Below are 27,597 nucleotides of genomic sequence, written 5' to 3' on the forward strand. Positions count from 1 at the left end.
ATGATTAAAAATATAATAAACCAATTTATTAAATTGTTTGGACAAGAATATTTAGGAGAATGGGATCCTATAAAAAATTTGACTGTTAATTCGGTTACATCTCCGGAGGTAAGTATTTTTCATAACAAATAAATAGAATAAAAAAAAAAAAGCGTTTTCTAAAATAATTTGCATATACTTTTATAATAATTTGTGCAGGTCCTTTTGACAAATGTACCATTTCCGGAAAAACTTTTTGAATTAGCAGAATTACCTTTTGAGATAATTTATTCGAATATAAAAAATTTACGAATAAAATTTTTATGGTCATCTATTTTCTCAAATAATGTTAGTCCTATTAATATTTATGCAGATGATTGTTTTATAGTTATAAAATATTCTTATCCCAGTTTATGGGATACACACAAAATTATAAATTACCAATATAAACAAAAAATTAAAAAATTACAAAAATGGGACATTATAAATATATTAAAAGAAAAAAAAGAGGATAGCTTTCTAAAATCGCTACCTGTAAAATTAGTCAACTCATTAAGAATATTAATGGAAAATATTCGAATAGTATTTTTTGATAATTATATACATAAAAATCCATTTACTTTGGAGATTTTTATTAAAAGTTTTAAAATTGATGAGTTGAACAAATACAAAGTAAAACTAACTGAAGAAGAAAAAAAAAATATCCAAAAAAACTTATTAATAAATATATGGATAAGATTAATAGGATTACAAATCATTTTTAAGGAATACAAAAAGTCAATTAGATATAGGAAACAACGAAAAAAGACAAATCAAAATAATTCACATAATACGAAAATTATCAAAAGAATTACCAAAGGGAAGATTAAAGGTATGTAATGAATTTGTATATTTAAAAAGACAAAAAATATATTTACCTTATTCTTGAGTTCCCATATAAGAATCGGTGCATATTTTATATGAACTAGTATGAATGACTATATGTACGTATATCTATATTTATAAATAGTTATAGATACACAATATATATGTGCATATTTATGAATAAATAACTTCCTTTTTTTGTAGATGAGCTTTTTTTGACAGCAAACGAGGATAAAATAGATGAGAGTGCAGATTCAGTTAGAAATTTAGTGACACACAAATTGAAAAGAAAAAAAACGAATTTAATTGACGAGGATGGAATGGTTAAATATCTCTCCTTTAGCGACTATGATATTGATGACAGGATAAAAGAAGGGTATATTAAAAAAAAAGTGAAAAAAAATAAATATAATTTCAATAATTATAATAAAAAAGAGGATGAAAATGGGGAAAATATAGATAACGAATTTGAAATAAAGAAAAATATATTATCTAAAATATTAGATGAAAAGCAAAAAAAACGTAAATTAAAGAAAGCAAATTATAATTTTGAAATTCCCAAGCATAATTCAGGTTTTCGAATTACACCAAGTGATGGATTAGACTTACATTTTATATTTAAGAAATATGATATAAAATCTTTAAATGAATTAAATGATGATTTAAAATGTTTTAAAAATGTAGAATTGTCATTTTTAAATCACAACAAAGATAGCAATAAAGATAATGAAAATGATGATTATAAAAATGATGATTATAAAAATGATGATGAATATATTAATCAATCACTTTTTTGTTATAATTGCACATCTAATAATACTAATATGAATACAGACATTGATAATAATATAAATACGTTACTTTCTAATAATAATTTTGACGCAAAAAAATATTATAACAAATATAATTATCGAGATAAATCGGATTTATTAGACTATGACAAAATAATGGAAAGAAGTTTTAAGAATGATATTCCGCCAATGTTTAGTAACATTAATACTCATAAAAGCTTAGACATATGTTTTACTACATCTTCTTTAGATGCATTTTATAATTCTATAAAATATATAGAATTATGGTTTTTGTATAAAAGTGGTTGTACAAAAGTTTTGAACATTGTTCCATCAATAGATGATTGTATAAAATATTCAGAATATCGAAAAATACGAAATAATAAGAATTACAAACATGACGAATATATTGAAAAATTTATTGAAAAGTTTGAAGGATCGTGCCCTATACATTTATTAATAAAATTGAAAGTCTTATCAGCTGATTGCATATATGATAATGAATATTTTAATAACAATGAAAAATTTGGAAAAAGAGAGTGGAAGAAATTATTATATAATTTTATAAAAAATAAAAAAGTAAATTCATCTATAGCTGATGAAAATTTAGAAAAATTGGGCAAATGGTTTTCTCATGATATGCTATTTAATTTAGTTATACCAAAAATAAATTTTACATATGTTCCAATAAAATTTAATCATTTTAACGATTCTAAAATCAAATTAAATAAATGTTTATTATCCTATAATATAAACTGTTCATTTTTAATGAAACAAGAAAAATTGTCTACATTAAAAAAAAAATTAAGTTTTTATTTACACAATTTAAACATACAATCTTTATTTTCATTTATAGCAAAAGAATCTACAAAAAAAAAAAATTTTATTAGTAATAAAAAAAAAAAGTATAATTTTTTTTTTATTAAAAAGTTGCCTATTATTAATTATTGTTTATATAATGAGCCAACTTATAGTTACTCGAATTTTTACACTGTCTACGATGATTATGTAAAAAAAAACCACAGTATTGACAATAATAGTAGCAATGACATATTGTTTCCATACAATAAATATATAAAAGAAGGCGAAATAGTGAATGATAAAAATATAGAATATATGATGAATTTTATAGGTAAAGACTATGTACATAACGATGTTAAAAAAATCAATAATAATAATTATATAGATGGTAATATTATAAAAAATGACGGAAAAAATTATCATAGTATTATAAAGAATAGTATAATCCAAGATAAAGATACATTTATGGATAATGAATTTCGAGCCATTGATAATTTGTTTGATGAAAATGATAATCAAAACAATGCTGAAAAAATAGATTTAACTTCAAGTTCTTCATTAGATACTATATATGAGTTAAATCAAAATAAGTGTATGGGAAATATTACAAAATATTCCATGTGTAACAATTTGGAAAATCAACAAAATTATTTTCAAAGTATTGATGGGCCAGAAAATTTAGAAAATAATGGTGTAGAAAACATGAAAAGGTTTGGAATGGAAAATTTGGATGTACCGAAAGATCAAGAGATTGTAAAAACTTCCAGCAAATATTTTCCGTCTATAAATGGTAATATTCAAAGAAATAGTCACAATAATAATTGTAATAACGATGATGGAAATGATAAAGAAAATAATGAGAATGGGAAAAGAAGTTTTTGGAAATTTATTTTACGAAATCATAGAAAAATGAAAAAAACAAACTGCGAAAATATCAATGATAAGAAGCAAGATATAATCGATGATAGAAATTTCGATCGAATTATTAACAATGAGGTGTTCTTAATTCCTAATACAACTATTATCATGTTAAAAGATTATAGCAATAATATAAGAGAGATAGATATACATATTTGTAAATATGTGATAAACTTAAATAATTTATTACCGATTTTTAATTTTATTCCTATTAGTAATATATGTTTAGAACTTTTTTTGAAATATGATAATTACATTGATAAAAATGTGATTGAAACAATTTGTCTATGTATAAGTAGTAGTGCTAATAAGAAGAAAATTATTCGAGCCTTTTATAATGAGATGAAATTATATTATGTGCACAATTCTTACATTCAAAATGAAATAGTTATTTTAAAAAAATATATAAAAAAAGCTAAGAAAAAAAAAAAATTTACTAAAATTTATAGTCAGGAAAATTTTATTGAGCATGATGACATTGTTGACCCATTTAAATCTATAGACGAAAAAAATGAAATTACGATTTCAAAAAACAAAGAACATAAGAAAGGCAGCTATTCAGAAATGTTTTCACTTCGCAAATTACATAGTTTGAATATATGGGAAAATGGGGATAACACTTTTGATAGCAATAATAGACAGAATAACAACAATCTATATTATGAAGAGAAGGATGTTAATAACCATAGAAAGCATATAAATTTCTATAGTACTCATAAATCATATAATTTAAATGAATATCAACCTTGTGAAAATCTCAATTTTCATACTATGGAATACAGTAACAGAAATAATAATGACAATGAATATAATAGGCACATAAATAAAAATATTTGTGATATTAAAAATAATGAAAAAAGAGATATAATGAATATAAATAATTTAATTTTTAATAATTTGTTTGTACCTCAAAAGAATTTGTATCATACAAAAATAAATAATACTTTTTGTTATTTAAAAAAAAATGATTTCCTTTATTCTATCAAAAATAATTATTATAAATTTTTAAAAAAATATGTTGAATATAATAAAAATCATATAAAAAATAAAAATATATTATCCATTGGGATGTTTTTAAATATAAAGAATTTTTTTGTGTTTTATAATAAGAACGATTCTTTAGTGTATTTGCAAACAAATTATATTTATGCCGAGCATATTTTTCATTCATCTTTTTTTGATAAAAAAAATTGTTGTATTAATAAGGATGATGTAGATTATATTACTAATCAAAATAGTAAACAATTTGAAAATAAGACACAAACAAGTTCTATTGAAAATATTAACAGCACATTTGATATTAATGGAAGTCACAACAATTACGATTATAAAGATGATGTTTATTTATCCAGAGAATATAGATGTTTAAAAAATTTCAAAGATAAAAAAAATAATAAGTCTATGTTTATTTGCATAAAATCATTAAAAATAAAAAAAAATTCTAATGTTGTATCTTTAAAAATGAATAGTATCGATTTTAACATAAATGAAATATGCGTTTCTTTATTAAGCATATACAAAAATATTATTTCATTTGAATATTTTGAAATAATTAAATTAAGAATTCAAATAAATCAGCGAATAAAACAATTTTTAATAGAAGGAAATAAGAATACGAATCACCTAGCTATGTATAATATAACAAATGATTTATTATACAATGTTTTGAATAAGCACATTTTTAATAATAATATAAATGAAGAAAATGAAATAAAAAGTAGCAAGATAGAAAACGCTGAAAATGTTGAAAATAATGAAAGTTTACCAAATAAAGAAACAGTTATTCAATTAAATAAAAATTATGAAAAATATTTAAAAAATTTAATTATAAAAATATTAGACAATGAAAAAACATCATATAGAAAGGAAGATTTTGAAAAAATATTTTATATGATATTGAGTAAAAAAAATCAAAAAATAAGTAATATAAAAAAAGAAAATGCTCAAAATAAAAATGATAATATTGCTAACTATAAAAATACTGAAAAAATAAGCATTTCTAACAATGACATGAAAAATTTAAATTCTTCAAGTAATAATGACATTATAGAATATTTATATTCAAATAATAAAAAGGACAAAGAAAATAAAACAAGTAATAGATTTGTATTGAACAATTTACGAGCATCTAAATCTATTGAAATAGGAGAAGATTATCATACTATAAATAAAGGAAATTCAAATTTGAGTAGTAATTATTATGAAAATATCGAAAACTCATATAATAATTCAGCTTATTTCCACACAGGTACAGACAAATCTTCATATTATTCACATAGTGGTAGTGACGATTATAAAAAAATCGGTCATAATTTTGAAGAATTAAATGAAGAAAAAATAAAAACGCCGCTAAACAATTATTATGATAGAAAATCTAAATATCTAAATTTAAGAGATTTGTTTAAATTTGATCAAAATATATGCAAAAATGATGAAAATAATGACAATACTGAATTAGTTGATGGTAAAAACTCGATTGTTTCACAAAACATACCAAAGCTAAGCATATCTCAAATCGCCCCTGAAAAAAATGACAAAATCGAAGAGGAGACAAAAGGAAACGAGCATAATAACAAGCAACCATTATTTTTATTTTTATTAATAAAAAAAATAAATGTCTCTATTCCTAATAAAAATGAAGGAATGTTTCAAATAACATGCAATGAATTATTGAGCGATTTTTCACGAACATGTACAGAAATAAATATATCAATGAAAATGACTTCATTGTATTTATTTTATTTAAAAAATATTTTTAACGTAAAAAACGAATCAAACATGTTATGCAAATTTGATGAAGGAATCGATAGTAAAAAATATGTAGAGACAGAATCATATATAGAAAGAAAAACATTAAATCAAAGTGGATGTAAAAAATATGTTATTCTCACAGATACAATATGCAACATATTATGTGTATCAGAATCTAGATTAAAAAACATGAACAAAGAAGAAAGAAATAAAATAAAAAAAGATATACTTAATAAATATGTATGTATTTTAAAAAAAAAAAAATTTAAATTGTATATTGATTATGAAAAGAGAAAGGGAAAAAATAATAATAATACATACACTAACGATAAAAAAAATAGAATAAACTTGAAGCCTCAGATACATTTAGATATACATATAAATAAAGAAAATAATCAAAAAGTGATAAAATTATCTTTAAATAATTTTAATTTTTTTTATAGTTCGACATTATTTGTTTTGTTATATGATTTAATGATGAATTTATTTTTATGTCATTTACAAGAAAGAGAAAAAATGGACATACTTATTTATAAATATGGTTCTATTATAAAAAATAATTTCTATTCCTATATATTATCATCTAAAAAAAATATAAAATATTCAGAATCTTTTAATGAGAAAGCCCGTTTACAACCGTATTTAGATGCAATAGGAAAAGGACGCTTCGAAGATATTCAATGTCTTGAAAAATGGATTAGTAGTCAATCAGTTATTAACAACTTATGTTCTTACAATAGCAGTAATGAACAGATTAATGATATTACATATTTAGACAATGTAGAATACCACAATGTTAGCTCTCTATGCAATTTAACTAAAAATCAAGATTCAAATGGAAGTTTAATGAATAATACTTTTTATTATGATTTATCAGATAATAAAAAAAATATACTTAAAAAAATAAATTTTGATAATATTGATAAAAAAGGTGACGAAAAGAATAGCGAACTAGAGGAAGAAGGATGCTTAAGTGACGATTTGGACCAGCTTGAAAATGGAAATGTGAAAAATGGATTATATAATCAGTTATATTATTTAGAAAGTGGGGGAAATAAAATGGAAAGGCAAAATGATACCCTAATGAGCATGCATATTAATAAAAAGTTTATACGCTATATAGAAAAAAATAAATTTCAAAATTCATGCAATAATATGAATAAATCAGAATCAAATGGTAATGAAAAAGAAAATACAAATTCGATTGACTTGAATACTATTGATAGTTGTATAATAAATTCAGTAAAATATAATTCTATTAATAGCAATTTTGATGCTGAAGAAAATAATAGTTCATTCGAATATAATTGTCAATTAAATAATGACAAAAATATAAACAAAGGTAAAAAAGAAGCAAATAAAAACTATTGTAGCAATCGAAAATGTTTAGATGAGATATTTCATGAAAATTTAATGAATAATAATACTATTTTAGGAATGAAAAAAAATAATACATTAAAAGGATATTATAAAAGGAACGAAATTAATAATGAAATATCTCATAAAAATGAAAAACTGTATAATTCGAAAGAAAAAAATTCCGATACACTTAAAAAATACGTGGATAGATACATAAATTCTTACAATAATAATATATTTGATCACGAAAAAGCTAATAGTAATTTTGAAGATAACAGTTGTAAGACTGAAGATAATAAGAACAAATCGGGAAATGTGAAATTACTTGTATGTTCAGAAAATGTAAATATTTGCTATCTTATTAATTTTTATAGGTTCAAATATATTTATAAAAAAAAATATAAACTTGGTGCATATATGGATGACTATGTAAATATGGTAGATAGTTGCTCTAACTATTGCAAAATAAAGACGCACAAAAATAAAAATGGAAAACCAAATGAAGAAGAAAAAAATGATTATGATAGAAATAATTTTGATCACATTGCAATAATGAATAAAGATTTGTATAATTTAAATTTTAACTTTTTATTCAAATTTGATTACACATTTGTTGAGAAAAAGAAGAAAGAAATTAAAGTGTTTTTTCCATTTTTATACATTTTATTTATGAAAAATTTTAATTATATAATTTCGCATTTAACAATAGTAGATGTAAAAATGAATTCAGAGTTTGAATGTATAGTACATAAGGAGAAAATTAAAAAATCAAAAATAAATGATAAACATAATAAGGTAGATTATGATGAAAATAGTGGAAAAAAACAATCTGAGAAAAAAGATGAGGATAGGAATAATTTTGATAATTCTGCTAGCATTTATACATTTGAAGATCAAAACTCATTTTTAGAAAGTTTGTGTGATAAAAATGATTTGAATGATAGTACAAAAATAAACAATAAATATTATTATGGAGAAGAAAATATGCCTATAAATAATTTTGTTAGTACGAAATATATAGCAGAAAAATATAATAATAACAAATTAAATGATTCAATAATTTATAAAAGAGCAAATAAAAGATCCCGCACCCTTAATTTTCCAATGAAAAAAAATTACACAAATAAAAAAAACACTAATGATAAATCCATTAATAATAATATACCTATTTATAGACAATATTCACAACATAGAAATATAAATAATACATTAAATTTGGTATATAGACATAACAATATTGACAATATGATAGATATCATGCCATATAGCACAGAAGCTGGAGATATAAATAGTGACATAGAACAAAATAACATGAATCTTTTAAAAAATCACAAGATACATGCCGATTCTCTACATAATGATTCTAATTTAAAAAAAACAAAATCTTACATAAGTCGTTTATTTAATTATAGCACTAAAAATTCTGTAATTGGCAATGATGAAATGAGGTATGAAAATGATCAGGATAATAACATGACAAGCAATGCTGATGTAAATATGCCACAGGGAAATAAAATAATGAACCGATTTAATTCAGTAATAAATTTTATGAGTAAAACCAATAATTCATTAAAATATTTAAATAAAAAAAATAGAAAAAACTCTTTAAGTATTCATAATTTTAAATCGATTCAATATAATAAAGACAATGGTAAAACTAAAATACACGATTTAGATAATCAAATCGATACTATAAGTTTTATGAATATTCATGATGATGAAAATCGAATCGATATAAAAAATGATCAAAAAGAATCAGTATGTTTTGATCCAATTAGATATAATTCTTATACATGTATGAATAGAGATGTTAGATTTTCTCCTTATGACGAATATGACAGATATAAGATGGGATCACAAAATAATAACAAGCCTCGCAGAAGTGTGCTTAATTTAAATGAAAAACTTAAGGATATAAGAAGCAGAAGCAAAATGAAAAATAATTTTAATTTAAAAGATAATAAATTCAATGGAATAAGTACCAATAATTTACCACAAGAAAATAATAACATTAATGAATTAAGTAACGATTACGAATATTTTTTGAATGAAGATCCTTTAGACAATTTAGATATTACAACAAAAGAAATTTACAATTGGAATTTATCAAACTGCGAATTATCGATATATAATATAAATTTATTCAGTTGCATATATTTGAGAAGATTAACAAAAGATGGAGAAACATTGTTATATCCATTAATATATAATTATAAGAATTCTAATAATTCACAAACAGCTAATTTTTACAATATTCACAATTTAGAAAATGACCATGAATATAACCATAACAATTTATTTGAAAAAGGAAGTCATGAAATATATAATAATATAAAAAATATAAATTATAAAGATTATATTAATAATAATTATGTTATTCAAAAGGAATTAAAATTTATTGATTATATTAATAAATTATATAACTTAGAATGGTTTAACAAGTTTAATGTTCATCATTTGCATAATATTAATAAAATTAACTCAAATTTTTCTAATTTTATTAGTATCAACAACAAATTTGGACATATTAAAAAATATAGTAATAAATGTTATTTACCAAATGAAGCCAATGATATAATATGTTGTTATGTTCCAATATTTCATAAAAATGTTCCATTTTCGTATAGAAATATTTACAAATTTTTATTATTATCAAGGTATTATGAAAACATTTCGAATATAAATAAGCTACAAAATAAATTTGAAAAATTAAAGCCACTCAAAAAGGGTAACCAAAAAGAGAGAAACAATCTTATTCGTACTAAAAGCAAAAAAGAAATTTTCATAGAAAATGAAGCAAATAAAATGTCTAAAAGTCAACAATTTACATATTTTTCTGATAAAAATAACAATGGTATAAATCATGAAAATAGTGCTATGCCAATGAAAAAAAAAAAGATAGACAAATATGAAAATTTTATGATGAAAAAAAATATAAAAAATTCGAAAATTGGGTATAATTTTTCTAATGATGAAAATAATAATATTTTTTATGATCGATGGAATTTTCAAAATAATAATAAATGTAATATTTTTAATAATTATTTAATATATAAAAATGATTTTTTAAAACAGCATTCTTGGAAAGATAGTCATATTTATTTATCATTAAATTCTAATGATACCGATAAAAAAGCTAAAGAAAATGCTAAAACATTAAAATTTTATATTAATATATATTCATCTACCATAAACATAGACCCTTATTTCTTATCTACTTATAACTTTTATCTATTTAACAATTTAAATAAAAGTTTAATAGTATATGATATAGAAGAGACAAAGAAATATTTTAATCGAAGATATGGAAAAATTAAGAAATATTATAATAAGTTTAAGGAATTAAGTAATAATAACACGAATATAATTGATGAGTCCGAAGATGGTAAATACACATTGAACAATTTTACAAATACTATGGAAGTAGAATTTCCTTTAAAAAATATAACCCCTGATTTTATAACAAAACAGAATAATAAAAATATTGAAAAAGACAAGCATTATGAAGACAAAATTTTGATGTTAAACTTTGCTGAGAATGACAAGTTATACAAATTTATGATTGGACTCAATAAAATTTCTTCAAAAATTAAGGATAAAGTGAAAAATAATCAAATTATAGTTAATATTGACATAAATAATATTGATATAAATATATTAGATTGTTCATATATTTATGACTGTAATTACTTATTAATAGAATGTGGGCATCCATTTTATAATAATAATTATATTTATATATCTAAAGAACAATATGAGAAAATAAAAAAAGAAAAAAATAATAATTCTGTTAACGGTTTTGAGTATATTGAAGACGATATTTTTTCAAACACAATGAATAAATTAATTTATACCAAATTTACAAATTATTATGATGATAATAGTTTTTATGTTATGTGCATTAATGAGGAAAATGTAAAGAGAATATCTGTTCAACTGTATTCTATAGTTTTATGTAATAATATTAATAAATATCATAATTTGAATGATGTATTAAGTATAATAATATATAAATATAGAATGAATTTTTCAACTCTTAAATTAAACAAAATAAAAAACCTTTCCAAAAATTTAGAATATGATTTACAATATATATTAGAAGAAATCAAAACTGATGATATGCATATAAAGAAAAAAACAAAAAATCAAGAAAATGGAGATGATAAAACATATAATGTGTGTAATGGTGATACAAATTCATGTAGTAGTTCAGAAGTTTATCAAGGTTCTATTCAAAAAAGAAATAAAATGAAAATAAGGAATCAAAAAAATCGCAAAAAAAAATTAAATATAAATAATAAAATAAAGCGTTCATACAGTAACAGTATATTTTGTAATGATCATCTCAAAAGTGATCATATAATTAGCATGTCTGATTTCCATAGTAATAACCTAAAAAAAAAAGATAAGGATAGTAATGAAATTTACTCTTATTCGTCTTTGACATATTCTTCTTTTGATGATTTTGAAGACACGTCACATGTTTTAAATTCTTCTATGCCATTTAATTCAAAAATATCATTTGGCGAAAATGGAAATAGCAAAAATTACAAAAATAATAAAGACTATTTGAATAGATACATCAAATATAGAAGAACAAAATACAATAGAGGAAGCGGTAGTTTTTCTGATAGTATGTGTAAAATAAATTCTTTATCAATAAAACATAAAATGTTAAAAAAAATTAATGAAGGATCTAATCAATCTAGTAGATCAAACATAATTGAACATTTTCAAAATGCAGCAAATAGCAGTAGAAAGAATTTGAAAACAAATTTTAATAAAAAAAAACATATCAAAAAGAAGAAAAAAATATTGAATAACTATATTAAAAAAGTATACAATAAGTTAACTGAAAATAATGAAAGTAATTTAGTTTTTTATGAAATTATTCAAAATAATAAATGGGTTATTAATCTTGAAAATGTGTTTTTTTCCTTACCGTCATTTAGCAAAGGCTTTAAATTATCATTTTACATAAATAAGTTAATTATATATGATTACAACCAAATAAATATATGCAACAATATTTTTCAATATCGGTTGTTTATAAAGAATGACGCAGAAAAAGAATATCTCAAGTTATGTGATAAAATACTAAATATATACAATTACTTATACAAAAATAATAATACTTTTAATGATAATTTTAATAGAAATAACTATATGCAAACAATAGAGAAGGTAATATATAATAATCAACTTTGCATAATAGCAAATGAAAATTATAAAAGTGCTAATTTAAATATAAATGTGAAAAATACTAGATTTACATTACATAACAAAACAATTATGAATTTAATAAATTATTTTACAGAAATTATAAGTAGTATTTTTTCCTTTTTATATGTATATATAATATATCCAGAAGTCTATATATCCGATTTAATAGAGATCACCTCAGGTATTAACGTAGACAATTTCCAAAAGGGCTTATTGTTATATAACAATTTATTGCATAATTATATCAGTGTATCTAAAAAAAAATATCTTGAAAAAAATAATAAATTTGGTTTATTTTATATGAATTCAATCAATAATGATAATATCGGTACGCATAGTAGTGATATTAGTCAAAATGCCTTTACTGTTCCATGCAAAAAGAGCGATTCAAATAGTTATTCACAACATAAATCACGAACAAATGAAGAAAATCAATTTATTGATAATAATTTAGACAATATATTCAGAGAAGAGAGTAAAAATCGAAATAAGACAAACAATTATGGCAATCATTGTAGCATTAGTAAGAAAGGAATTAGAGAATTGTCTGGAAATGATAGTGATATGAAATCGTCACCTAATATTAATTGGTTATCTAAATTTTTAGTTACTTATAAAAATAAAATTAATTATAAAAATTTACTAATAAACAAATACGATTATCAAATTAATAACAGTAAATGCCTAAAAGAATTGCCAGATAAAAATTATTATTTATTAGCATTTATAAATACTAATTTAATATTCTTTTTATATTTTTATTCTAAATATAAAACAGTTTTAAATTATTCATTGAATGAAAGAGCATTCCATCATGAGTGTAATTATACGTACCCTATTAAAAAGATAGAATTAAATAAATCATTAGTTAATAAAAATAAAATTTATGAAGAAATTTCAAAACAACGAAAATTTATGATGAGAAAAAAATCGAAAGTAAAAAATAAAAACAAGTCAAATGAATATACTAATAATACTTATGGTAGTAATAGTGGCTTGGATATTAGTAGAAAACATAGTATAAAAGATCAAATAAAAGTTAATGATTCCAAAATAAGAGAAAAACGAAAGAAGGAAAAGAAAATTCAAAAAATGGAAAAATATAAATCTTATATAAAAAATGATAACAATCATAGTACAAATTTATTTAAATCGTTTAATACATATAATGCGTATAATAGAAATATAAAATTAAATCGAAATTGGAATACTTTACGAATAAAAGAAACTGACAATTTGCACAGCTTAGAAAAGGAGGATTATTCTTATGAAATGGTTAAAGAAAACCAAATAAAAAGTAATAATAAAATAACTAGAAAGGATATAAGCAATGTTGATATTAAAAGTGAAAGAACAGAAAATTGTAACAGTTTAAATAATTTAAAAAATAACAAAGTGCAAATAAAATATTCTTCTATAGATTATGAAAACCCAAATAAAAATAATCTAATAAATACAAACACGAATGATAGCAAAAAAAAAGAATACAGCGAAAATGTAAATGAAGTAAAAGGGTTTTCTAGAAAAATAAAAACGACCTTTCAGAAATTGTTTACTAGGAAATTATCACTCACCAAATTATATAAAAATGAAAATGATCAAAAAAAGGATAATAGTGCCACTAATATTCTAAAATCAGAACATTCAAACAAATATTCTAAATATTTTAACAGAAATGTCCAAAACGGGGAACTTAAAAATGGTGAACAAAATATTTTAAATGAGAATTCATTCTGCTATACTAGTATAGAAAATTTTCGTAAAAAACATATAGATTTAAAAATGTCAATAAACCATTTTGAAGTTTGGATAATTCAGGATGATTTATCAAAATACAATGGTGACAAAGTAAATGGAATAAATATGAGTTACTTTTTAAAAAAAAAAAGAAAAAAAGATAAATACTATTCTGATAAATATACAGGCAATTCAAAGTCTGTGCAATCGAAGGGTGAAAACGATAATAATAAAAATATAACTGATTTATTACAAAAGGATAATTTGAAAAAAAAAAAAAAAATAACTACCAAATCATACAATAATAGAAATATGTCACAAGGCATAATACACAATTCCAATAAATCAAATATAAAATCTTTTAGTTCTAGTAACTCAGAACAAAATTTAAATACTTTAAATATTGTAAAACTATATCAAAATAATTTTAATACATATATGAGCAAAAATATTAATAGACAAGTATTTTATATGGCGAAAAAAGTAAAGTTGTCTAAACACAATGATGAAAATTTAAATGAAAATTCATTATGTGATAATGTGGGGAATATAAATAGTATTGATCATACAGATCACGGAATAAATATTAATTTTGCAAAAAATAATAAAAGAGGAAATATCGATAATAGAAAATTTACTAGAGCATTAAGTGATGACAATACAGAGAAATATTATAATGAAGATAGTAGTGAAATTGGTGTATCTGATTTTTCCGATTTACATGACTCTTCATTATTTGGAAGCGAATATATAGATGGAAATAAAAAATTCAAGTTATCTTATTTATTAGAAAAAACGAAAAAATATAAGAAAAAAGAAATAAATTTTGATGAGTTGTTAGGAAAAGAGAATGAAACTTCTAAATATTCATTAATAAAGAAAAGAAAAATTGAATATTTAAAATGGAAAAAAAAAAAAAATATAAGTGACAATAATAGAAATATATGTCTAGCTTTATTATTTAGTACAACTATATATTTTAGAGAACAAAAAAACGCAGATTCATTAAAATTCAGAATGGAACTAAATAATTTTAATATAATGTTAGGTAAATGCTATAATTTTTATGAAATACATAATAAATTAAAATTATATAAAGGCAATAATAATTTGAATGTCTTTCCATACAATTCTATCGCGCTTGATTTAAATTCTCCAACTAAAAGCAGAATAAAAAATAGTGTTTACAAAAATGAGGAATATATAAATGTAGAAGATTATAACGCTGTTATAAAAAAACTCGAATATGGATTTTATGATAATAGCAATTTTTATAATATATATTATAACGAAATGCAAAATATAAAAATTATAAAAAAATATTTAAAACGCAAAAAAGAAATAAAGAAGCATTACAATGGTTATTGCAATTATCAACGTGATGAAAATTATAATGACATTTATAAGGATGAAGTTAATAGACTTAAACTTAGAGAAAGGGAAACGAATTATCAAGGACATGAGTTTAAAAATAAAAAAATATCATTAGAAAACGATTTTAATTATGGATCACATTTTATTAATTATAAAAATAGCAATATATACGATACTAATATGGGTCACATAAATAATTCTGAAAAATCTAGCATTAATGAAGATGATAATTATGGAATTATACCATTTAAAATTTTTGATAAAAATGAAATGAAAAGAATTCCTCAAATGTTTCCTGATCTTTTTGGTATGATAAATAATATGAACAAAATATTGTATAAAGACAGGTATAATATATTTTTAAATTGTAACAACAATATATTTATGCCTAATATTAAAGACGAAAATGATTGGCTTTTAAATATAAACTATGCAACTTTAGATATAAACTCACAGAGTTTAAAAAATATATTAAAAATAACATTTTATGATTTGTTAGTAAATATTACTATAGATAACATAAAAGAGTTATATAAGCTTCAGAAAAATTTTATTTATAATATATATTTTGCTTCCTTTTATAAAAATTATCTCGCATTTATTAAAAACATACATATTAATCCATTTGAAAAGAAAAAAAATAAATCTACTATTCAAAGATCTAATAAAAAATTACTGATAAAAAATCTTTATTTGAAAAATATTTCCACCTTAAATAAATTGAACAAACAAATTGTTTACAAAAAATTGAAGCTAATAAAAAGGAAGAAAAAGGAAAAGGAAAAAGAAAAAAATAATACCTTGCCAAAAGACAATGATATAACAAGTTTATATGAATATTTTGAACAAAGTAAATATAATAATGAATACAATATGTTACTTGAAAGAAGTTGCAATAGTATCAAAGAACGTAATGATATTAATCTATTAAATAAATATGATAATGATTATGACAAAGTAGAAGATGGTATATATGATGTAAATTCTCGAAAAAATATAAATGATAAAAAATCGATCATGTTTAGCAACGATGTTAAGACATTCAAAGAAGAAAACTGGAAGAATGTTTATGATGAAGATTCAGAAAAATACACATTTAACGGAAATTTACACAATTTAATAAAAGAAAAAACAATATTTGTTCATAGTGTAAATGATAATAAATATATTGAAGATAGATTAAATATTACATATAATGTTAGGAAAACTATTTTAGCGCAAAATTATAACATATATTTAAAATTAGTTAATAGTTATAATAAATTACAAGAGCTAATAGATATAGAAAATATGAACACAAAATACATTGATATTATTCAAAGTTTAAAAGAAAAATATGTTTATGTTGAAATGTATAAAGAAAAGTTATATTATTTATATAATCATTTATATGCTATAATTACGGATATTAATAATGAAAAAAATATTATATGTCGTGGTTTAATTTTCTTAAAAATGTTAAATTGTTTTTACGCATATAATAATAAATATGTAGACAATTTATTTTATTATTTATTCATTTATTCAAAATACAACAAATTCCCATATTATTTATGTAATATACAAACATATTTTGACTACAAACATTTTCGATACTTTACGGATGAAATACGTAATACAAATATTTATGAATGTTTTAATAGCATTAATAATATTAATTATAATAACAAAGGAAGAAGTACATATAATTGTAAATACGTTTCATTTAAAAACGGTTCTACTGAAAATAATATTTTCGATCTAAATAAAAATAGTAGTAATAAAATCATAAATGAAAGCATGTACTTACAAAAAGAGATTAAAAAAACTATTAAAAAAGAAGAAGAGCTTAAAGAAAATAGTTCATCACAAAAAAATATATCAAATCTTATTGTATCATTGTTGTATTGCTTGTATAAACCATATTTATACAAAACTAGAAAAGGAAAATATGGTGTTATTACTAAAAATAGACAAGATAAAAAGGGCCTTCTGAAAAATCAGCCTTCATTGGAAATGAATAATATGTTTAAAGATAAAGGGGGATTTAAAATAAAAAATAAGTATTTAATTAAAAATGGTAATTATAATGGGTTGCTTTACAATGGTGGGGAAGATAGTGAAACAACAAATTCGTTAATTTCCACAGATTTAGAATTAAGCAACGAAAAATGTCAACATAAAGAAATTGAAAAAATTAATAACGTTAGACAATCAAATAAAAATGGAATATCTATGAGTTTAGAAAAAATTGAATCGAATAGCTCTAGAAATATAAGTGGAACCAATGCTATTAAACAAAGAAAACATTATTTATGTAATAAAAGAGGAAAGAAAATAAAAATCCAATTCTGCGTAAATAATATATGCTTAAAAACACGACAATTAAATAATGAGCACATATTAACGCTAAATATATATGATTTAAATTACTATTTATATACCTATCTTTATAAATATACTTTTTTTTTCTACAATTATAATGAGCATGTGAGCTTTTATCTAAATAAAAATGTCAAAGAGATAAAATTTGAAGGCATGTATCCTTTGGAAGATGAAAACAAAATAAACAAAAATAGAAATAAAAATATTTGTATAGATACTATATGGTATGAATATTCAGGTTCAGATATGAATAATAATGTTGTTAATTATAACAAAATGATAAAGGATGAAATTCAAAAAAAAAAAGAAAGAAAAAAATCCAAGCAGAAAAGAAAGATGATAAGAAATAACAAAAAGACAAATTTTATAAAAATGGAATTAACATTTAAAACAAGCTTAAGCACATATGACAATATGTATAATGTCCATGATAATATAATAAATCCAATTACAATGACATTATTAGTAAATGAAGAATTCAAGCACTTTCCTATTTTACATGTAAATTTTTATTCAACCAGTATAAATTTAAATATAACAACATCCTTTTTATATTTATATAAATATTTATATTACAACTTAAATTTTAAAAACGATGTGAATGAAGTTAAAAATTCAAATATAGAAATTTATAATGATCTGCATTCAGAAATTATAATTTTTTATAAAACAAGAATAAAAAATAATAAATACACATGGAAATTAAATATTATTAACAAAAATGAATATCATAAATTTCCATGTGAATGTTTATACTTTTGTATTAACAAAAAGAAAGGAAATAAAGATGTGAATTCAGAATATTTTAGAAATAATAAAAACTCAGACGATTTTATAATAGCAAATGAAAATGATCTAAATAATGTATTTAAAGATATTAGTCAATTAGGTTTTAAAGAAAAACATATATATAACGCTATAGCTAAGGAAGAAAAAAAATTATTATACGATAATACTCAAAATGTTTATGACATTTTATACCAGTTTTCTCATAAAATGCCTTTTTTATTTAGAAATTTGAACTATGATAATAAAATTATAAATATTATTAAAAAGCAGTCATCATGGATATATATAGGAGTTCTATATACTGATGATTTATATTCCCGAGCTTATAAAGTTCCAAATGTAAGAAAGACAAATTATCATAAATATTTATCTATTGGTTATAATCAAATTTGTTATATCATACATTTTTTTGTGTGTATTTTATGAATAAAGATTTTGTGCATAAGAACATTATAATTTTCCGTATTTAATTTGTTCGTTTTTTCATTTTTTTTATTCATATTTATAGATTAAACACAAATTGCTAGTCGAACCAGAGATAATACGAAATACCTGGTGTCTTTCAATTGGTACATGTATACAGATAGAAAATAATACAGGGTTATGTTTCCGAATTTACAAAGAAGGCAAAACAAAATATTTTTCTAGGGTTAACTTTAAATGGAAATTAAGAAGAAATAAAAAGGTAGGGGTAAATGAGTTAAGATGGGGAGGATCCGAGGGTGATTTTGAAAATACCCAATTTGGAGAAAAGAAAAAAAATAGTAAATTAAAAAAAAATGAGAATTATAATAATAAAAGTATGAATAAGTTTGTTATACAACGTGAGAAGAGGAAAAAAAAAGAGAAAAAATTAAAAAATGGAGATTATATTAATGTATTACCATTCAGTAAAAGAGCTATTCCATTATTTTGGTTATATGATTGTTCTTTACCTTATATTAAAATTTTGAGAAAAAAAGAAAAGAATAATAATAGTAAAAAAACAAAGAATAATATTAATGAAGAAAATATAGACATAGAATCTGTACCATTTCATATACTATATAAATTATTAAATAAATACTCACTAAATAATAACAATTTATATCAAAAAAAATTAAATATATCTCCATCAGATTTAGTTTTTAAAAGTTTATTAATGTTTTATTGTTATGTTAAGGTAAAAGATGTGCCTACTCAGCATATAAAAGAAACTTCATATAGTTATTCGGTTGTAATAGAACCAATGGTTACAATTAAAAATAATTTACCAAATCCTATGACAATTATAATATCTTGGAAAAAAGAAAAAAATATATTTAATATTAACAAAAATATGTATCAAAAAAAACTAATGTCTAAAAACAATTATGAAATTAATGATGATATAACAAAAATATTAAAAAAAGAAAAATTATATGCTTTAGTTTTACCTCATCATTATTGGTGTCTTCCTATATGCACACAATTATTTTACATGAAGATATTTTATCATGGTGTGCAGATAGAAAAAATGAATTTTATTTGTGATTATACTAATCAAGTAAAAACATATTTTGATTATTCTAACATTAAGCTACCCGATTTAATGGAAGGGCTTTATAGTAATAATATTAAAAATAGAATTAATTCAGAAAACCATGATAAGGAAGTTTACTATAAAAAAGGAAATACAAAAAGTGCAAATGCTAATTCTGGTCTTAACGTTGTAACTGACTATAACAATAATCGAAATAATGATGTACAGAATAAAAATAGACTTGATCATTCAGCTGAAGAAAATTATACAATGCATAATGACGAATATATGAAAAGAAATATAAATTATTTGCAATACAAAAAAACAAATTATCAATCTAACATAGCTAGGAACAGCATTTTAATGCATTATAAAATAATAAACGATTTTGAAAATGGTGAAAATAAAAATGATAAAAATTATTCTAGTGATAGTGTCAATAGTAATAATAGTGAATATGGAATAAATTTATATGATAATATAAAAAATATACAAATGTTTGATTGTAATGATGAAATAAATAATAATAATAATTTTTTATATGCCACTGAACAATTTTCCCCTATATACATGCCTAGTACTGATACGATTACTTCAACAAAAGTATTATTTCATAAATATGGTTTAATTGGAAATATATTTACATATGATGAATTAAAGTTTATATATTTTGAAAATAAGATAAGCCACATGAATAAAAAAATATATGATAATCTTCATGTTTTTAAAACAATAAATATATCAACTGACATATCTAGAAGAAAAATTGATTTTTATTTCCCATTTTTCTTTGAAAATACTACAAATGTATGTATATGTTTAAATAACAAATTGTTACCACCTAATAGCCGTTTATATATGACTGAAGAAGAGGCAAAAAATATTCGCATAAAATCTTATAAACATGATAATATAAATAATAAAATATTATGCAGCAATGTTAGTGGTAAGATTGATTGCACCAAAACTAATGTGACAAGACCTTTGATCAATTTAATATATAGAAAAATTAACCGTAAACAAAAGGTAAGATTTTGGGGAAAGTATGAGCAAATACGAAAAAGTTATGAAAACGATATTAATTTAAAGAATCGCCAAGGAATAGAGCAAAACGGTATAGATAAAAGTGGAAAAATAAAATACGAAATAAAGGTATTAGAATACGTAAAGAAACATAATATAAAACATAATCAGGAAACAAATACGGAAAATAATTTTGTTAATACAAATTCTAGCATGCTAAATGATTCTAAGGAAATCAATACACTAGATAAAAGAAACGAAAATGATATCATTGACAAAGAAGGGCAATGCATCACAAATGAAGAAAAAAGCAATGATAAGGATATAAAAGATAATAGAGGTAATATAAAAAATATGTATTTAGATAAAAATTATGATGCCGAAATTCCTTTAGAACATTTACAAGATTCATTCTTTAATTCAAATAATAAGAAAGATGTATATAATCTTCGAGATTCCAATTTTTCAGACATTTCAGAGGATACAAATAGAAGCATAGAAAAAAACAACGAAACAAAAAATAAATCAAAAAAAAATAAGCATTATATAAATCCATTTAAAACAATTATGATAACTAAAAAAATATTATTTGCAGGTAAAAAAGCGAAAAAAACAAATGAAAGTGTAGAAGAATCAAATCCATTAGATAGAATAAAAAAAAAAAAAAAATTTACATTATTTAAAATGAAAACATTAAAAAAAAAAAAAAAAAATGACGAACAAAATGATGAGTTTATAGACGATTTTGCAGAACAAGACTTATATGAAAGAAATGATGAAGATTTGGAAGATAGTGATTATGATTACGATAATACAATTAAAAAAAAAAATGAAGAAGAAAATGGGAAAGAAAAAGGAGAGGAAAGAACGACAAAAAAAAAAAAAAATATATATAAAATAAGTAATATGAAGAAATATAAAATTGTAATGAATAAAAAAAGGAAAAATAAAAAAAGCATAATTTACAATAATAATTACTCCAATAAACAGCATAAAGACAAATCTTTTAATGTAGAAAACAATAGTTATAAAAGTGAAATAATAGGATCATTCATTTTTGACAACGAAAAGGATTATGATAATTTCCAAACGTCCAGTTTTAATTATAGTATATCAAATTTGTTCAAAGAAAAAAATGATACTATAAACGATGAGGAATATGATGAAGAAAGAAATGCAGAGGGAAAAGAAAATAGCGAAAGAGGTGATGAAATGGGTGAAAACAAATATATGATAAATGGCATGAGTAGGATAAAAAAACTTAAGCGTAACACACTTTTAAAGTTTAATATGATGAAAAGAAAATTTAAAAATAGAAATATTCTATGGAAAAAAATCGAAACAGATAAAAGCCAAATAGAAAATATGGAAAGTGCTTACGAAAAAAAAAATATCATTGAAAAAAATTCAATAAAGGAAAAGTTTAAATTTTCATCCCCATTTAATATAAAGAAAAAGAAAGACTGGAATACTAATAATACTTATAGTAAAAATTATGATAGTTCATTAAATAATAATGATATACAATTGAACAAAATAGATCATTCTAATAGTATATTATCCAGAAAGTTGACGGATAGCAGTAATAATTTTAATAAAGGGGATGAAAATGAAAAAAAGTTTGTTTTAAATACAAATAATAGACGTAATGAAATATCAAGTGTTAAATTTGAGGATAGTGAATTAAACAATAGTTGGAATAAAAAAGAAGAGTTCGAAAAATGGATAAATAAAAGGAGTTCAAAAAATAATAATGAACATGTAGATATTTCTCACAATAATAATTGGACACAATTAACTAGTGGGAAAACACCATTTAAATATATAGATCGAAATAAATCCGAAAGAAAAAGGTTTAAAAAACAAAATGATTATTATGAGGATGGATTTGCCTCTTTGGGAATTTGTGTAAGATATGCAGAAGAGCCTTTTAATAAATCAAGAATTGTTACATTTGTTAATAGTTATATTTTTATAAATAGGTTGCCATTTGATGTTAAAATAGTGGCAGCTAATCCTAGAGGAAGAAATGACGTTTATATAAATTCAAATGCACAGAATGAGACAGAAACAAAGCATTCCATAAAAAATGTGGAGTTATCAAATGTAAAAACCAGCAACTATAATATTAGCAATTCCAACAATGTGTATGATAATAATTCAAAAATAAATAGCACCAATGAGTTAGTAGATAAAGATTTATATTCTAATAACTCCAATAATATTAAAAATAAGGATAATGCTTTGTGTGTAAATGTGAAAGAGCAAAATTTACGTACAAATTCATGTAAAGTTGAAGGTAAAAAATTTAAAAATGATATGAATTATCACAATATGAATAAATTTTTTAGCAAAAGCAGCAGAACCGATTTTTCAGAAGATGGAGTGATGAAAGAAAAACATATAAGTAATGATAATAATAAGAATTTGGGAACTTTGAAAATTATTGGTGATAATAAAAGTAAAGAAATGGATAATCATAAGGATGGTCAATATAGTAATAAATCATTAGTAATTTCAAATAATGAAACATATGTAAAGAGTGGAGAAATATCCTCATTTCATTATCATAGAAATTATTTACAAATAAAGGACAGTTATAATCGCTATAGTTCTTTACCATTTTCCTTAATTCCCAAAAATGTTCCTGCGAATTTTCAAATAGAATTACATAATATGAATAAATCACAATTAGACAACACAAATAATTTATTAGTGGAAGTAAATGTTTGTAGTGGTTTATTCGGGGATAAACAACAATTACCTTATACTTATAATGGATATTTTTATACTCTTAGTTTACCTGTTAGACCACAATTTGAGATAATAAATACTACTAAATACATGATAGCATACTTAACACATGTCAATAGATATACAAAAAAATTACATTTGAATAATAATTATGATACATATTTAAATAAAAAAAATAAAAATAGTGATTTATCTGTAAAAATTATTTATCCATATCGATCTACTTATTATACTTTGCGGCATAATAATGAAATAGAATCTTCAAAAATTGCTCTTAAAGTTGTAGGAGTTCAAAAAAGTGTCTGGACTGTTAATCATATTAACTCATTTATAGATAATGTAATTTCATTACCATATAAAATATGCGAAGATAATGAATCTGGTTTTATATATTCTCGAAAAAATAAATATACTGATATTAATAGTGTTAAGAAATCTACGAATGAATTACAATCGAATTATTTTTATGATAATCTCAGTAATTTTCATTTAAATGCGACGAACCAAGCTAATATGAAAAGTGATGATAATACCATTAATAAAGATAATGGTTTGATTAAGAATAATGATAATTATAGTAGAAACACTAAAGAATGTGTTAATAATAATGAGGAAATTGTTAGAAATATAAGTATTGATGGTGATAATAACTATAACAAAAAGACAGGTCATAATAGCAATGAAAATGATATTTTGAAAAATTATATTTCAAACTCATACAATAGATTTAATGAAAATATAGAAAAATGTGATGGTATGGATCAAATTCATAGTTCAGGCCATAATACAAACGAAATAAATTACAAGAGATTTTATTATAAAAAAAATAGTAACGCCGTAAATCATAAAATATTGTCCAAAAAATTGTATTCGTTTTTGATTATAAGGGATAATGGAAGTAGAGCTATTGTTATAACAGAAAATTATAAGTTAGCTAAAAAAATAGTAAGCACAAAAAACTTTAGCAAAATACATAAATTAATCGAATTAAATAATAGGAAAAAAATATTACTGTCTAATAAAAATGGTAGTACTAATAAGAAAAAAAAATATATTATGGACTATAAAAAAATGAATTTTGTATATTTTAATTTTCCAAATATTCCTATCATATATAATATAAGTATTCCTAGGTTAACTATTACTTGGATACATAGGCAAGATGTAATAATAGCTATGCATTTGACAAAAATAAAATATAGTAGCCATATATATAGAAAAGAAATTATGAACAGTAATATAAATAAAATGTTTACACCAATAAATATTTTACAAAGAAAGGAGCTAGAAGAATATTTTCAAATTGTTTTTTTAAATAGTCATATAGATTCGATCTTTATAATAAAAAACATACATATTGATCATTTCGTAAAAGGAGATATTCCAGTTATATTAAAAAATACAAATATAGAAGACAATGAAGATGTATTTTTATATGTGCAAATGCAACAATATTGTGTAGATTCTCATAAGCAAGCGCCAATTTATCAAAGTATTAATATTAAAATATCTCCATTAAACGCTAATATTGAATTATTAGTTATAGAACAAATAATAAGAATAATAGAAAAAGAAAAGCAATTATTACTTCTATACGAAAAGGAATATAAATTATTACCACCTCTCATATCTACATCAGAAAATGCTAAAGATGCGATTGAAACTACTTTGAAAATATATTCTGATAAAAACTTTTTAAAATTATTATATATGAATGATAATATAAAGAATAACGAGGAAAATTATTTATCATCTTTAAATAATAACAAAGCAACACATAATAGTATAATTATGAATAAATTAAACCAAGGTAAAAATAATTATACAGTTTTAGTGCGAAATAAAAAGATAACAGAAAATAACGAAGCAGACATAAAAGCGAATGTATATTCCTATTATTTTAGTTCACCTAAAGAGAAAATGTTAAAAAAAAATAATATAATACATTTTAATAATACGTCAGAAATCATTGATTCAGATGATTCAACAAATAGTTCTAATCATATTAATTCACAAGAAAATAATAAAAATAAATATAATAATGCATTATATAAAAAACATTGCAAAGCATTATTAGGGTATTATAAATATAAAAAAATCCACAACTTAATTAATAATACATATTATAATATCAACAATATAAGTGATGAACGATTATTACCTATAAAAATCCAATATTTCAAAAACCAAAAAATTTTTATGAATACCTTTTCATCACATTTATTTTTACATCCTAATCCAAGGTGGGTAGACAATAAAATAAGTAAGCCGATATATATAAAAGAGCTTAAAATACATCCCATAGAAATAATTGCTTCAATTAGAACATCAGAGCATCGATTATCTCGAAGAATATTACATATTGTGGACGCATTGCCATTAGATACACCTTCTATGTGTATACATTTAATATCCCAAAAAAGAAGCTATTTGGTTTGTACATGGGATAGCCTTATTCAATCATTAAAGGTAACATATTTTAGACAACTGTTAAGGCAATCATTACCTAGTGCATGGTTATCTAACCCGTTTGCATTTATTAAAGGATTTATTAAAGGGTTATATGCTTTATTTAAAGAAACAATAAGAGGAGTTAAAAATAGTTCCAATTTTTTTGATGGATTTATGTCGGGTTTTAAGTGTGGTATAATCATATTAGTTGTCAATACTATTGGTGGTTTATTTCAATCATTAAGTCATATGCTAAATGTATGTCATAAAATAATGGGAGGTTCTAGGCCAAGACCACCAAGTATTTTAGATTCTGTAATACTAGGATTGGATGGATTGATTCTTGATACATTTTATAGGCCTTGGGTTTCATTATTTACTGAACCACAAGTTTCTATTAATAAAGGAAATAGCACATTAAAGACAGTATGCATCGTAATAGTTTGTATTCTTAGATGTATGTTTTCACCCATTTTTGGATTATTAAATCTGTTTGCATCTATAACTGAGGGATTTTCAAACACATTAATAGGAGATTTCGAAAGATTTTCTAGGATACAAGAACGAACAGAATTTGAAACAGAAAAAGGGCCGGCACGAGTAGGAATTATGCGAAAGAAAAAAAGTATGAAAAAGTATAGAAAATAAGTATATATAATAGTAGAAGAAGAATGGACAAAATATTTTGCATATATGTAATTGCATATTTAGAGTTTATTTAAAATCGAATGAACTTAGGATATTCATCTATTCCCTTTATCATTTTTTGATAATATAATTTTTTTCAATATTAATGTTAGATATATAAGAATTTTTATGTTTGAATCCATTTTTAATATTAAATATATAATCGTCATGTTTTACACATTTTTGTATCTTAATGCATTTTTTTGAAATGATAAAAAATAACTTTATAAT

At 21.8% G+C, this 27,597-nt stretch overlaps 1 protein-coding gene across 1 annotated transcript; it reads left to right on the forward strand.

Annotated features, from left to right (window-relative positions):
- Positions 1-27,327, forward strand: PBANKA_1237100 (conserved Plasmodium protein, unknown function; the record flags this gene model as incomplete). The annotated part of the gene is made up of 4 exons (XM_034566450.1): positions 1-108; positions 199-850; positions 1,048-19,289; positions 19,459-27,327. 4 exons carry the CDS (start codon positions 1-3, stop codon positions 27,325-27,327), a joined length of 26,871 nt encoding a protein of 8,956 aa, XP_034423046.1.
- Positions 27,328-27,597: the final 270 nt, after the last annotated feature.

This window comes from Plasmodium berghei (assembly GCF_900002375.2).
Source record: "Plasmodium berghei ANKA genome assembly, chromosome: 12".
Lineage (NCBI taxonomy): Eukaryota > Apicomplexa > Aconoidasida > Haemosporida > Plasmodiidae > Plasmodium > Plasmodium berghei.